Raw genomic sequence first — 15464 nt, forward strand, 5'->3', positions numbered from 1 at the left:
ATAGAGAAAAAAATCATTAATTTCCATAATCCAAAATGTATTACTTAGTGTTTGTTGGAGAAATAATGGGAGGGAAACAATTTTTATAAAATTGCTATTTAACCCAATTTTTCTATTTTAGATAACAATATTTAATCCAATTTTTAAGGGAGAAAAGGAGAGAAGAATGGAGGAAAATAAAATCTTACCTCATTTAATTTTTGTTTCCTTTCAATATTGAGGGATTTGAAAGAGAAGAAATTTAAAATATTTCAAATGTATTAAGTAAATTATTTTTATTTATGTTGGGAAATTCAAAATTATAAAACTATAAAAATAAAGTAATTTTTAGGATAAATAATCAAATTTATCCTTAGAGGTGTGATGCAGTGATAAATTTATTTTTGACAAACAAAAAATATAAATCTATTTCTTGAATATAAAAAAAGTAAAACAAATTAGTTTTACAGTTAAATCTATGATATCATTTTATTATTATACTGAAAAATTCAAGGAATAATTTTTTAAAAAAATTAAAATCAATTTAATATTAAGTTTTAAAATTTTGAAATTAATTTATTCTTAAATTATCTGCAGGATTAATTTATTATACTTTTTTCACATTTAGAACTTAAATATAAACTTTTCATCTTTTAAGATGATCTCACATTTTAAAATTATTTAACTATTTATTCTATTTTAAAAATTTATTTCCTCCTCTTATGAATTAAATTGGGACAGGATTATTTCTTCTCTAGCCCGTTAAATGTCTAATCAATATATTTCTTCACCCATATTTCAAACCCAAACAATTATGTCACAAGCAACATTGTCCCTCTTGACTTAAGTGGATGATGTTCCAGATGATCGATAACCTTATCCTCCCAATACGAGGTAAAGAAAATCCCACGTAAGATAACCTACAAGTGCCACGTCAACAGAAAATCTCCAGTTAACACCTTACATCTTTTTTAGTCCACTTTCTGAAGCCCAATCTCTTGAGCAGAATCTTCAGGCCAAGCCAGGTAAGCACAACCAAAGCAACACCCCAAATGGCTTCAGCTTCTGTTCCCATGGCGTTGTCACTGAGCTCTGTTACCAACAACAACAAGCCTTCATCCGAAGCCTTCTTCAGGCCACTACCCCTACGCCAACCAAAGAGGACCCTCTTCACCACGAAGGCAGTGTCAAACTCCAAGCCTCAAATCAATGCATCTTTGAAGGAGAAGGCAGTTGCCGGACTCACAGCAGCTTCTGTGACAGCATCTATGGTGGTTCCGGAGGTGGCTCATGCTGCTGGATATGAGTTCTCCCCTTCCCTAAAGAACTTTCTACTCAGCATCTTTGCTGGTGGGGTTGTTCTAGCAGCCATATTTGGAGCCGTTATTGGGGTTTCCAACTTTGATCCGGTTAAGAGAACTTAAATCATGCATGCTCCAATGCTTTTCATTTTCTCTCTCTCTTTTTCACTCTTCTTCTAGCTTCTTGTTTCATGCAAGTTATATGCAACTGGTTCTGTTATATGCATACTATCTATATCCCAGCTGCACTTTATTTTATATTTTCCTTATTAATCTTCATGGTTCAATGTGTTTATGTTTAATGGGTGATCCTGCTAAGAGATTACGGTTTGTGATATAGAAGGAACCGCACAGATGTCTGTTAAAAACTATGAACTATTATCAGAATTAATGCCTCAAAACTTAATTCACAATACCAACAAATGTATCATGATGAATCCAATACAATGAATCCTAACTTAAATAGGTTGAAGCAAAATAGCAAATTGATAAAACAATCGTAAATTGTTGATTTAATTTTTAATTGACACGTCGTTGCTTTTGCATGTTTAGAGCCTCCAGCCACTCCCATCCTTGTTTTCTTACATACTTTTTGAGTGTTGTACCGGGTCCCTCAAAACATAGCGTGAAATGAAAATTAAATTTGTATCCTCACATTACTTTTGAAGTAGAATCAAGACTCGGTACAATACTTTTTAAGTATAGAAGAATTTATCCTCAACCTTTCGGCTTCAGAAAACCTCAGAGACTATAAGAATTTTCTTCCGTGTACACGTGAGTTTTATTCTGAAGCCTGAAATAACGATTATTTTGAGTCAAGATCCAACACATTTAATTGCGGATATTGATATTAGTAGAATCGAGTTATTCGTTTAACTTGTGCCAATTTAGTTATCACTCATAATCTGTTTCTTTTATTTTTTGTGATATATGCTCCGATGTAAAATCAATGATTATGATTCTGGACGCACATTTCAGTTATGTTGACTGATTCAAAATTAATTGTATTAAAATCAATCTTACCCAAGTAACGAAGGTATTAAATTTGTTCGGAGATGTTGGGCTGTGCAGAGAAAATGTACTTACTAGTTACATGACAGCTAAGTCACAAGCAAAGATTTGTCTCAGGCTTTACTATAACCCATCCCATGTACCAACGAAAGAATGGTATACGAATTGTGTATGCCATTACATCTGCAAAGAAACAAGAGCAAGAATACATAAGAAAAAACAAATCTATGAGCAAAACCATAACACACTGTCCTTGCTTTCTTTTGAACCGGTATTGAAGTCTAAATTTGAAACCTTGCTAGTCACAACAGATGGCTTAAGTTAAATTCTTACATTTGAAGACTTGTTTGATTATGTTGTATATAGGAAGTGAAAACCTCTCTGTGTGTCGAGATACCTGCCGGTTCAGCCTGTACAAGATATGATATGGCAATCTTTATATTAAGAATTTAATTATAGATTTCATTTTTAATATGTAGGATGAAATTCAATTGTTCAAATGTTAATACTACTAATTGAATCAATCAGGAAAACTCATATCAATCTCATAAAAAATGCACTACCCTTTTAAGAGTGCAACAAGGTAAATAAAAATTACAGCATACTCCAGGAAGTCTGCGGTTGATAAGCTCCCTCGAAAGTCCATGGTCTAAATGGAGAACTATTTCTAGCAGCCTTCCATTAATAAGAATATAAAAACACAAGATGGACGGAATGGACAATAATTTTCCTAACGCTAAAACAGAAATATTAAATTGGTGTTGTGTGTGTTTCTGTGACTTTTTGAGAACCACACAAGACATGTAATGTATCTATATTTCTAGTTAAATTAACTACTTGATGGGAGGGTGCAGTGACCACCAAAGATTGACTTCGTTCAAGCACACCTGCCTAATATTTTCTTCCCATATTCAAATGACTGCAGAAGACGATTCTAGAAGTTTGATTGATACAACAAACTGGGCTTGAGTGTATTATGTAGGTGTGGCAAAGAGGGCATGCTTGTTGTTCTTTGCACCATTCTGTGATACAGTTCCTTCATAGAGCACATCAAACAGGAAAGAACAGACACAGAGGTAAAGGGGCATTTGAAAAATTGAAAAAAATGCAGGTATACAATACCAGAATAATACATGACCACGGGAAGTAGCTGTTAGGTGTTGTCACTTGCCGATTACTCCGGCAGTTGCTAACCCCATTAATTGCTTGGGAGTTGGGATTACAAAACGGAAAATGGATTTTTGCTAATGCTATTTGTTATGAAATATTGGGTCGTGAAGTTTTCTGCAAGAGGAATAACACACACGGAGCAACACAGTACCTGTGCAAGTAATAACACACAAAACAACACAAGTAAACAGCAAAACAAAGAAATACTGAGATAAAATAAGGGAAAATGACACCACATGTACATGGTGCCATGATTCAGCCAATATAACCTATGTAACACCCTAGTGAACAAGTGTCGCATAGCAGAGCAGAAAATGCAAGCAGTGAAGGCTCAGAGATCTAAGGAGAAGACTAGCTTTGATGGGAAGAAATTTCATAACAAGGATGACAAGTTTCAAAAGCAGTTGCAATCTGTGCCCACCATCAACAAAGGAAAACGTGTGCAAGGAGTTAGGACCGACAAAGGTGTCGGATGTCAGTGTTGTGGCTTGATTCATGGAGATCATTTGCATCCCGCAATGCAGACCACTAGCTACAAATATGGGAAACTGGTACACTATGCTAAAAGTTGTAGGGGTGAGGGCAATCCCAACCAAGGTCACAAAACCAGGGGAGAGTCTTTACACTCCAGGGGGAAAATGTGAAGGAGTTAGGGGCAATCCCAACCAAGGTCACAGAACCAGGGGAGAGTCTTTACACTCCAGGGGGAAAAGGTGAAGGAGTCTGACGGTTTGATTCAAGGTATGGGTTTTATTAAAGAAAGAAAAATAATTATATTGTTTGATTCATGAGTGACACATTCGTTCATATCTCTTGATTGTGTGAAAAATATTGCTTTTTGATCTAAGTGTTGCTACTCCTGCAAAAGAAAAATTAATTACTTTCATTGCTTGTTTTAATTGTCCTTTAGCGTATCAAGGTGTGTCTTATCTTGTTGATCTTATATGCTTGCCTACGTATAGTTTGGATGTCATACTTGGTATGAATTGGTTGTCTTCAAATCATGTTATAAATTGTTCTGATAAAACTATTTCCATTACTAAACAACCAATGTCAATTGATTCTTCTGTGTCCAATTTCATTGTTTGTATTGTCGTCTGCCTTAAGTCTTTAGTTGAGGGGGCCCAAGGATACATGCTTTTATTCTCTGCTAAAGTAGAGGCTGAAAATGACGTGTTGACTATACTTGTAGTGTGCGAATTCCAAGATATTTTTCCTGGGGAAGTCTCTAGTTTACCTTCAAATAGGGATGTTGAGTTTAACAAAGACCTTGTACCTAGATGTGGACTTGTATCAATAGCAACTTATAGGATGCCACCTCTGGGGTTGAGTGAGCTCAAGAAACAATTAGAGGTAATGTTGGAGAAGGGATTCACTAGGCCTAGTGTGTGTCCTTGGGGAGAGCCAGTGCTTTTAGTGAAGAAGAAAGATGAAACCATGAGATTATGTGAGTTATAGGCAACTGAACAAAGTGACTATCAAGAATAAGTATCCATTGCCTAGGATAGATGACCTTCTATATCGGTTGCATGGAGCGTGAGTGTTCTCTAAGATAGACTTAAGGTCAGGATATCATCAAATTAGAGTCAAGAGTGAAGACATTCCTAAGACTACCTTTAGGACAAGGTATGGACACTACGAGTACATAGTAATGCCTTTTGGTGTGACTAATGCCCCAACCGTGTTTATGGACTACATGAACCGAATCTTTAGACCATTCTTGGATAGTTTTGTGGTGGTGTTTATAGATAATATCTTAATATACTCTCAAACTTGAGGATAGTGTTGCAGATGTTGAGGGATGAGCACTTATATGTCAAGCCAAAAAAAATGTGAATTTTGGCTTGATGAGGTGAAGTTTTTAGGACATACCATCTCTCGCAGGGGTGTGGCAGTTGATTCTAGTAAGGTTGATGCGGTATTAGGATGAGCGCAACCTGAGTCAGTGATAAAAGTGAGGAGTTTCCCAAGATTGACGAGTTACTATAGGAAGTTCATGAAGGGTTTTTCTAGACTAGCTTTACCCCTCACCAAGATGACTAGGAAAAGGAAACCTTTTGAGTGGGATAAGGAATGTGAAGGAAGTTTTTAGGAGCTTAAGAAGCAGTTGGTCTCATCACCAATCTTGATTATTCTGGATCCTTTGGTGAGCCTTGGTTTATTGTGATGCTTCTAACAATGTTTAGGATGTGTGTTGAAGTAAGAGGGCAAGGTGGTGGTATATGCATCTAGGCAACTTAGGACTCATGAGGGAAATTACCCCACCCATGATCTTGAGTTAGAAGCTGTGATGTTTTGCCTTAAAAATTTGGAGGCATTACTTGTATGGTGCAAAACTTGAGGTTTTTAGTGACCATAAAAGCCTTAAATATTTGGTTAACCAAAAGGAGTTGAATATGAGACAAAGGAGGTGGACGAAGTTTCTTAAGGATTATGATTTTGAGTTAAAGTGTCACCCAGGAAAAGCCAATGTAATCGTTGATGCTCTTAATAGGAAGTCCTTTCTCATGTCTAACTTGATGGTGCAAGTGATGAACTTGATAGAGGATTTTAGGGACTTGAATTTAATGGTAAGAATGACTTAAAGGAATTAATTGGTATTACCTATACAAACAAGATGCATCTACTTTTTTGTAAGAACTTCATAATTAAGCATGTTTGGCTTGAAGTAGTTATGGAATGAGTGACCTTCAGGAAAGTTTTCTAGAAAATGTGTGAGTGAGGACAAAACATGTTGAAAAGTCTTGTGTTAGTTTATGGGGTTAGTCATTGATCCTGGAAGCAGACAGAGTTGATTTTCTCGGTCTCGAAATGGACTACCTATAGAGGTTTCAGATCAATGGAGGGTTCTAACTAACAAGAATGTTGAATGAAGTGTCACCGCGTGAAGTGTCGTAGTGTGAGAGTTGTAGGAGATTTTATAACCTACATCCATAAGAGAGAACAATTCAATATATTTTGTAATCAAGATTGAGTTTTTGTTACAATGGAGTGTTTCCCTTGGCTTCTCATGCCTCTTCCCTAACACTCATGCTAGAATGTCCCCAAGAATACCAAGTCCCTTTTGTTTTTGACACCCTAAATCTCTCATTTTTTTCTCACTTATCTTTGATTATAGTAGTAGGGTTATTCATGTATTTTGTAAATTTTTCATTAGCCTATACATTATATAAGGGTCACCTAAATATATGGAACTATGCATGCATCAGGTAATATCCTCCAGCTGTACAAGTTTGTTATGGCCACTAACAACTAACAGCTCCTAAACTGATTTTAACTTAATCAGGCTGATTTTTGAGACACACTTCAAACTGTTGACGAGGACATGATGATTATAGAGCTGCCAAATTGCATTAATGCTTTCATTTAATTTCACTTGTCATCTGCTGTGATGAAGTTAGTGACATTACTAAGGAAATTTGATAAAATCAACTCTCCTTCTGTCTTTAAAGAAAGTAGGCTTCCTTCAAAACTATACATGTAAACTAGTTTCGCATTGTCATGATGTGTTTATTCCACTGTAGATCCTAAATTTAACAGGTAAAGAAATATTTAGAATATGGATTGATGAGAATATTGTACCTCAGATGGTGAAGAATCAGAGACCCAAATTTTTTTGCCGGTATCAGAAGATGCCAGGGTAGATTCTTCACTTAAGACTGGCAAGCCATGTCCTATTGCAAATGACAGTGGAATCCAACTATTGTAGAAGATAAAACTTTATTGATAAAGCAGATCAAAGGATATTAGTAGACATGAACGTTCCCATATAATGCTACAAATGAAGTAATACAACCATCAAAAGGAATAAAAAAATTAACTGAATAAATAGTCACTGGAAATAATTGAAAAATAAAATAAAACAATCCATAACTTGCTGATCTAGGATGGGTCACAAAGATGTATGGCAAATTATATGTAGATATATCAACTCATCACTGCAACGAAAAATATACTTAGATGAGTCGGTAGAAACACAGTTGTCATGATGCTTAATTTGATACGAGAGAAAAAATTAGATTCACGGAATTAAGCGAAAGTGCCAACCTGATATTTAACTTCACGTTTATGCTTCATTTCAGAGACAATCCTCATATGCATCTAAACCTTTTATGAAGCAACACAACTCAAGGATCAGCTTCCGAAAACTAGACGTATCTCTCTATGATTAACTTAATTCTAGAGGGCAATTTACCCAATTGCTAGCAGCTAGTGCCTTTTTTCAAATTATATGGTTTTCCAGTGAACACATATTGAGGCACATTTGGATATATGATAATAGAGGCCACTAAAACGAAATATTGTTAAGTTTCAGAAATGTCACTTTTAGACATTCTCAAAACCTCCAAAGTAGAAGGACATGAGATTCGTTCGAAAGAAAAACCAATTCCAACAACTCAAAACAAAAACAAAAACATCTCGTGGCAAAAGAGATAAACGGCTTGAGAACTAGGAATGGAGTAACTAAACTAGGAAAGCCAAAATGAACGCTTGATTTTTAAGCAAAATTGTGAAAAAATGATAAAACCAAATAAATAAAAAAATCGCCGTTGCCGGGGATCGAACCCGGGTCGTCCGCGTGACAGGCGGAAATACTTACCACTATACTACAACGACAACTTTGGGTAATCATTTCTTGATTTCATTTATGATAATAAAATATTCATACGGTCCACAATTGATAACTTTTTAATGGCGAAGAAGTGTTGCCTTATCCCACCATGCATGTATGATTTGATAACAACAGATTAATACCATAGCCCAAGTGCGTGGCACAGAAAGGTGAAGCAATGGCTGTGTCCTCCACCACTGCCACAGTATGTATTCCTGCTAAGAACATTCCAACCACTCAAGCACCAAAAATTGGATTCTCAAGTACCATCGCCTTTGCTGCGAAACCGCGAAGAAGATTATTACGCATCAGAAGCTCCTCAGCCGAAACATCTGGCACAGAGGTAGATTCAGAGACTTCCATTGAAGTTCCAGAAGAAACATCATCACTCATTTCTGCTCTTAACGTCGAAAAGATTCTCCGTGGCTTACGTAAGTTTTTCAAAAAACTACTATATATATCAAGGGGTTCTAGCCCAGGATGAAAAACAATATATAATATCCCTTTTATGTGTTTTTTATTTATACGGGTAAAAGGGCATTTAATTGATGAAGATGTGGTTTAGAATGCAGCAATTACAGATGCAGATCATTATGGTAGGCTAGGTATTCCAAGAGGATGTCCCTTTGACTTGGTCTGAACTCGGAACTCGGAACCACCTTAATTCAGTTTTCTGTTTCAGCTAGTAGTAATTAATATCAAGGTTTAAACCGCTCTACAGGTGGGGGGTGCATATAATATCAAGGTTCAAGAATTGAAGAGTCAGAATTTAGAGGAGGATGAACTTGAGAAGAAATTGGAACTTCTCAAAGTCAGTAATAAATATATATGCAGTTATGATCACATTCGAATTACTTTTGTGCTTTTTGTTCATGATGATTTGATTTACTACTATAGGAATCATACACCATCCTGTCATCGGAGGAAGAAAGAAGAATATATGACTGGAGCTTGGCCAGAGCAGAAAATACAGACAAATTCGTTTGGCCGTTCGAGGTTGACATAACACAGTCAAAAATTTCAAAAGAAGATCCTCCACAACTGGTAGGTGGCTCTTGTTCTTCTATCTATCTTCTAGTAGTTAGAAAATAAATATTAATATACTTTTTCACTAATGCTATTTTATAAACAAAATGTCAACATAACTCTAAGTGAGCCTCTTAAAAACAAACATAACTCTAAGTGAGAGTGGCTTTCAAATGAGATGTTTTATTAATCTGCTAATGGTTACACAAATATGGCTAAATAAAGAAAAATATAAAATATTTTTTTGTATTTTCATAGCGTTAAATATACATTTTTGATTTATAAAATATTAAAAACATTATTAAGAGAATTTTGTCGCAGCATATAGCTTAACATTTAAGTACACTAATTGCTCGAGTAAATCCTATTTTTGATGGCAGGACCCCGAGGATGTCGGACCAACGAGAGTAGTTGGGTATTTCTTATTGGGATGGATAATGCTATCTATTGTGTTATCTATTGCACTAAACTTGTAAAGAGAAAGACCAATTCTACAATGTTTTAAGTGAGTTTGGAGTATGGATTTTTTTTCCTTTTATATGATATGAAAGGTAATTTTTGTTTTTATCCATTTTTGTGCATTTGAAGATAAAACTCATTTTATATATGATACGCATTTGCCTAACACATTTTTAATTATTAGCTAAAATTCATTTAAAAAATTACAAAATTTTATTATTCTAACTTCTTTTTTGTAATTTAACGACTGTAACTTATGTTTTTGTAATTTTTTTATGAATTTTAATTGAATGTAAATACGCTGTTAATACATCATTCCAATCTTTTCTAGAGATGCACATCTTTGGTATAACAGTTCTACATTTCCAGATCGAATTCACCGATGATTGTACTTTGATCAATTTCTCTGCAAAAGAATAAATCATGATAGATGTTGCTAACATTGATCAAAACCTCTTAACAGTATCTTCTAACATAGCAAATACCTGAAAAATCAAGAAACTACAAAAAACGAATGTCACTTAGTATTAGTTTAGAAATACTTCCTAAATGAAATTGAAGAAAAAGAAGGAAGACGAAATGTGTGTAAAATATAAACAATATAATTCAACTCAAGCAATTGGTTAGCAGGGATAGAAGTCACGCGCGCATAAGCGGAACTTTGCCTTTTGGAATATGCTTTAAAAACACAACAAAAAATACAATCAATCTATTATAGACAACGTGGGACTTTACCTTTTTAAAATACCCTTAAAAAACATAACATAAATTAAATACGTCAATCTAATTTTTAAACCAATTTTTTTAATTCTTAAAAAATGTGAAAAAGAACTTACAAGTTCTAATTACTTCCTCTGCATAATTAATCATCCCTTCTATTTATTCAAGCTGTCAAGATGTTCTAAACTTGCTTTCTATTAGATCATTTATTTCTCAATAACAAAGAATAAAAAACACTTCCTTATAGAATATTTGTTGCATTGGGTAAACAAAAAAAAAATCAAATTCTAATGGAATTGGTCCAGTGTATTCCAGCTTGACAACCAAGATTTCAAAATCCGTAAAATAGGTATGCATGGTGCGAACATGAGTTTAGAGAAAGGATTGTACCATGTGGAAGTTTGTTAACCGTTAAGATTTATTAATATTTAAATGGAAGATACAGATGATTTGGGTGTAGACTGATTATAAAGCACGGAATAACACTGTTATAATTTTATTTTATTTTTTATTTTCTCTCTTCTTCTCTCCTTTTCTCCTATTTTTTTTTTCTCTCTGTACAGGGTCTGTCGTCGATGATATCCGAGTTTATACTCAAATCTCTTCACCCCGCCCTAACCTAAGGCGCTCCCACCCCCAGCCCCGCCCTCTCCCCCGTCGTCATATGCAAGACCACAACAAGTGACTAAAAATGGGTCTAATATGAACTAATTTTCAGCGATAAAAATAAATAATTAAAGAGACTACAACTACTAATAGAAAATTAATGAAAAACTAAAAATTATAAAAATAAATGAGACTAAAAATTAGAATATAAAAAAAATTAAGAGATTAATTAACTTAATTAATCATATATTATATCTTCATATATGCTTTGGGAAGACAATAAGGTTGGAGTAAACAAAAATCCAAAATCCAATTTCTCTGGTCCATTACTATTTTATATATAAGCTTAAGACGTCATTTAATACATAGTTCAATTAATAAAAAAATATTTTAATTTAATTAATTATCTTTAATTTTAATCCTGAATATATATTTGTATTAATATTTAAAAAAAAGTTTTGTCATCAATATTATATACTATTCATCTTTAACAAGATTTTCTCTAGTTAAAGACAAGTATAGTTTTAGTCTATAAAAAAAATATAATTTTTAAGGCCATGTACTTATTAAAAAATATTGTTTATCTTTTTTAATATTTTTTTTTATATTATGTTTTTTAAGATGCTTTATTATTAAATATATGTTTAAATGTACTTTCAAGTCACATCAAATTTTTTATAAAAAAAACTTTATATTTATAAATTATAGTTTTAGGTAAGTCATTTTCAATTCTACAGTGGTATTCATCCTTTACTTTCTTTCTTTTTTTTTTTCTTTTTTTTTGCAAATTATACTTATATCTTTGTAATTTCTTGAATATGTACATGATATTGTTGCCTTTTTAATTCCCCCAATAATCCTTTTAATTATTCAAAAACATTATATTAATATATATTGTCCCCTATATCACCCAAGAAGACGCGTTACACTACATATATACTTTTAAGCAGGGGCTATCGAAAAAGTTAAAAAGGAAAGGATATCAAATTATTATCAAGAAATTTCAAGAGATATAAATGAAATTTAGTGTTATTCTTTTAAAATAAATAGTACTATAATACTTTAGTTTTATGTTGAATACTTTTGTTTTTAAATATTAAGTATGAAAAGTTGTGAAAATATAAACTTTATAAAAACTATCACTATAAGATGATATACATGTAAAATGTAAAGGAAAAAGCTAAACAATCACTAAAGGTTTGTTTATTTCATGATTGATCCAACTACGAGTGATATCTAGATCGTAAATTTAAGAAAAGCATTTTACTTTAAATATGATAGTAATATAAAATAAAAATTATTAACATACATATACATAAATTGCTTGTCAACATATGAGACCTTTTTGTTTTATTTCTCATCTTCTATCACATCATAAATTACATTATATTTTCTTTCTGTTTTTACTCTCTCTCCATATTAAAAAGTACATTAATTATTTAGGATAAATAGTCACTTTTATCTCTAAATATATAATTCACTGACAAATATGTTCCTGAAAGATGAAAATATAAAATTTAGTTTTCGAAAGTGTAAAAAGTACGAAAAATATATTAGGCCGTTAATTTTCGTCCATCATCGTTAATAAAATAGCCTACGTAACACAGATGGACGAAATTGTCACTGAAATGATTGTCAGCATGGTTATCTCTACTTGTCAACATAAAGACATAATTGTCATGTAATATTTTTTTGACTTTTCGCCTTTCCACTACTTTGACAAATGTTTCCCTTGAAGATGAAAATATAAAATTTAGTCCTCGAGAGTATAAAAAGTGTGACAAATACATCAGGACGTTAATAATAAATTGCGATTAATTATTATAATTTGAAAAAATTTATAATGATAGTGACAAAATTTTGGAGGAGGTATATCACATGGGTAAGTGTTTGTTTCCGTGATATAATTTTTAAGTTTCATCAGCAATTGAGACATGCATAAAATAATATCAATGGAAGTGAATTTTTATTGCTTTGACAAATTCTTCATACATTTCTTCAATTACAAAAAAAATCAATCACTTGATTGTTAACTCTTGAATGAATGTTGTCAACACAAAAACAAATTACTGAAAAATGATAAAAAAAATCATTATTTCTATTAAACCAAACACTATTTATTTAATTTTTTTTATAATAAAATATGAATATCTATTAGTATATGCAATGACATCAAATTACAAATTATAATAAAAGTTTGTTGATTTTTAAATTAACTTTTTTAAATCATACACAATTATTTTTTATTGACTCGTCATTTAAAAAATCATAATCTTAAAAAAAAATCATTCCAAAGGAGGTGAACGTTTTTTACAAATTAAAAGTGTCATTGGAATTGCAATTTTTCCTAAAAATTATTTATGGATCTAATTTAATTATATTGTTTTACAATAAACATTTTTTTTTACTTGAACATCTCATCAAGCATAGGAGTATAAAAAAATTATTTTCGAGTTTATAAAATGAGTATTCTTTTTTCTTTTAGACTCAATTTAATTTACGAGTTTTTATCATTAATTTAAAGTTAATAAAGCAAATACAAAAATAATGATTTATTATATTTTTTCTATTTTTTTTTACTTTCACCTCTTTAACCTTAATTCTATTATCTGAATTTCAATTAACAACCAAATTAAAATTTTAAATGTACATTGACTTTTATTTGTTATTTGAGATGAGTTAAGTTAAAAATAAAATATTAAATTACTAATTCAATCATTTTGTTGTAATCATTATAAATTTTTTTAAAATTATAATAATTAGTCACAATCTACTATTAACGTTCGAATATATTTGTTGCACATTTTACATTTTCAGAGACTAAATTTTATATTTTCATCTTTTAAGGATGTCTTTGTTAGCTGTGTGTGAACAGAGGAAAAGTCAACAAATATTATATGACAATCATTTGAGTAATAAATTTGTCATTTTGTATCAAGTAGATTATTTTAGGGCTATATTTATCACACTTTTTACATACTCAAAAACTAAATTTTATATTTTCATCTTTGAGGGATACATTTGTCAACGAATTATATATTTATGCATAAAAGTGACTATTTAACCAATTGTTTATCAATCATTTTCCAAGTGTGTGAACTGTAAAACAAACAACTGAGTGTAAAAGATAGAAGAAAAAGAGAACAATGATAAGAATAAGAAGAAAAATATAATAGAAATATGATGGAAGAGACAGAACAGAACAAACCAGTGTGAAATTCTACCATTAAAAATTTCATCAGCAAACCAAAAATGATGCCGATTGCTGAAGAACTGTAACTAACCTAAAGAACTCCTTAAAGATCCGTTAACATAACTGTTATAGGACGCTGTCCATGTACAACACAATCTCACTGAACACTGAACTAATCCCATCTTTGTACCTCAAATTGCAAGATTCACCATTCAACAATGTTACTGAATCACTCAGAGAATGAATGTCTACCTTTCATATCGTTGATGTCAATTTTCATTTATTGTAGATAATTGCTCGTGACTACTCTTCCCAGAAGAAACAAGAACGAAGCTTTGACCCGTTATCTTTTCTAAGTTGGAAACAATGGAAGAGTCTCTCTTAGAAGCCAGATCTCGCTCTCGTGCTTTCACTATCGCTTCTCTGTCGTGAATTTCCCTTTCTCGGACCCTCCAACCTTCTTCCCATTCTGCTCTCTCTTTCTCCATTCTTTCGATAGCATCCAGAAACTTGTTCTGAAGAACCTCCTGGTGCTTAATCACACGCTTCACCAACCTCTTGAAAAATGAACCCATCAAACCCATTTCTTCTTCCACTTTCTTCTTTCTCCTCCTTTTCCTACCCTTCTTCGTTCGTACTCCATCAACCCCAGTTGCTTCCGTCGCTAACATTTGACACTCATTTGTCACTGGAACACCAACATTGGCCACATTACATGTGTTTTCAACGGCAATAGTTGAATCAGCCTTTTTTTTATTGCGAGCATTTATGTACACAGCTTCTAGCTCCCCAAAGTTTTCGTTTACCTCTTGGACGTTTCCATTTGCATCAGAGAGCACCGTGTTGAATGCTTTCCTGAAATACCAACACAAACAGAATCACATAAGAAAGTGTAAGAATAGCAAAAAAAAAAAAAAGGGTTAATATATAGAGAATGTGAATTACCAAAACGACACTGTGGTTGTGGATTCTTCTTGGGGCTGGTGATAATCAAATGCTCCAAGATATTGGGGTTGTTCGTGTTGCTGTGAAGGTTGAAATTGATTTGGGTGTTGTTGGCACAATTGATAAGAATGTTGATACTCTTGAGATTGTTGCGTATGTCGCTGTTTGTGTCGTGGGTTGTGGTGAAATTGTGGATAGAAGTGTTGAAGATGGAATTGGTGACCACTATGGTTTGGGCTTAAAGTGGATGAGTTATAAGCGTCAAGTGTGAGTTCCTCATAAAAGGTGTTGGCCATATCGTAGTGAGGCTGCATAAGCAGAGTTGGATTCAATGCTCTGGTTCTGGGATGGTGTAAAGGACGCCTGAAGAGTGGGAACTGAATAGCCCTTCCAGTTTTGGGCGACTGAACTTATGATGCCACGATGGGTTAACTCATTCATC

At 32.8% G+C, this 15464-nt stretch overlaps 3 protein-coding genes, 1 long non-coding RNA gene and 1 other non-coding gene across 6 annotated transcripts; 2 read left to right on the forward strand and 3 right to left on the reverse strand.

Moving 5' to 3' along the window:
- Positions 1-964: 964 nt before the first annotated feature.
- LOC100305487 (uncharacterized) lies at positions 965-1653 on the forward strand. Its single transcript, NM_001249173.3, has one exon. It carries the CDS (start codon positions 1032-1034, stop codon positions 1401-1403), a length of 372 nt encoding a protein of 123 aa, NP_001236102.2. The 5' UTR covers positions 965-1031; the 3' UTR covers positions 1404-1653.
- Positions 1654-1658: 5 nt separating this feature from the next.
- Positions 1659-8034, reverse strand: LOC121174767 (uncharacterized). Of its 2 annotated transcripts, XR_005891089.1 has the most exons (6): positions 7509-8034; positions 7044-7399; positions 3414-3612; positions 2625-3313; positions 2367-2474; positions 1659-2073 (listed from the first exon to the last, which is right to left on the reverse strand). It is a non-coding gene; the product is annotated as an uncharacterized lncRNA (long non-coding RNA). The 2 variants fall into 2 exon arrangements; XR_005891088.1 differs by having other exon boundaries at positions 2625-3612.
- On the reverse strand, positions 8007-8078 carry TRNAD-GUC (transfer RNA aspartic acid (anticodon GUC)). The gene has a single exon. It is a non-coding gene; the product is annotated as a tRNA-Asp (tRNA).
- A 62-nt stretch (positions 8079-8140) lies between these two features.
- Positions 8141-9666, forward strand: LOC100793741 (NAD(P)H-quinone oxidoreductase subunit U, chloroplastic). Its single transcript, XM_003522247.5, has 5 exons — positions 8141-8504; positions 8646-8707; positions 8795-8884; positions 8971-9117; positions 9480-9666. The coding sequence occupies exons 1-5, from the start codon at positions 8252-8254 to the stop codon at positions 9573-9575; spliced, it is 648 nt and encodes a 215-aa protein (XP_003522295.1). The 5' UTR covers positions 8141-8251; the 3' UTR covers positions 9576-9666.
- A 4413-nt stretch (positions 9667-14079) lies between these two features.
- On the reverse strand, positions 14080-15464 carry LOC102664417 (uncharacterized). Its single transcript, XM_006578029.4, has 2 exons — positions 15023-15464; positions 14080-14932 (listed from the first exon to the last, which is right to left on the reverse strand). Exons 1-2 carry the CDS (start codon positions 15334-15336, stop codon positions 14347-14349), a joined length of 900 nt encoding a protein of 299 aa, XP_006578092.1. The 5' UTR covers positions 15337-15464; the 3' UTR covers positions 14080-14346.

This window comes from Glycine max, chromosome 4, assembly GCF_000004515.6.
Source record: "Glycine max cultivar Williams 82 chromosome 4, Glycine_max_v4.0, whole genome shotgun sequence".
Lineage (NCBI taxonomy): Eukaryota > Viridiplantae > Streptophyta > Magnoliopsida > Fabales > Fabaceae > Glycine > Glycine max.

Coding starts and splice junctions, on each gene's coding strand:
- LOC102664417 (XM_006578029.4), bottom strand. CDS start 15,336: ATGCAGCCTCACTACGATATGGCCAACACCTTTTATGAGGAACTCACA. Junction 14,933..15,022: donor ACAACCACAGTGTCGTTTTG/GTAATTCACATT, acceptor TTGGTATTTCAG/GAAAGCATTCAACACGGTGC.
- LOC100305487 (NM_001249173.3), top strand. CDS start 1,032: ATGGCTTCAGCTTCTGTTCCCATGGCGTTGTCACTGAGCTCTGTTACC.
- LOC100793741 (XM_003522247.5), top strand. CDS start 8,252: ATGGCTGTGTCCTCCACCACTGCCACAGTATGTATTCCTGCTAAGAAC. Junction 8,505..8,645: donor AAAGATTCTCCGTGGCTTAC/GTAAGTTTTTCA, acceptor TTTAGAATGCAG/CAATTACAGATGCAGATCAT. Junction 8,885..8,970: donor AGAAATTGGAACTTCTCAAA/GTCAGTAATAAA, acceptor TTACTACTATAG/GAATCATACACCATCCTGTC.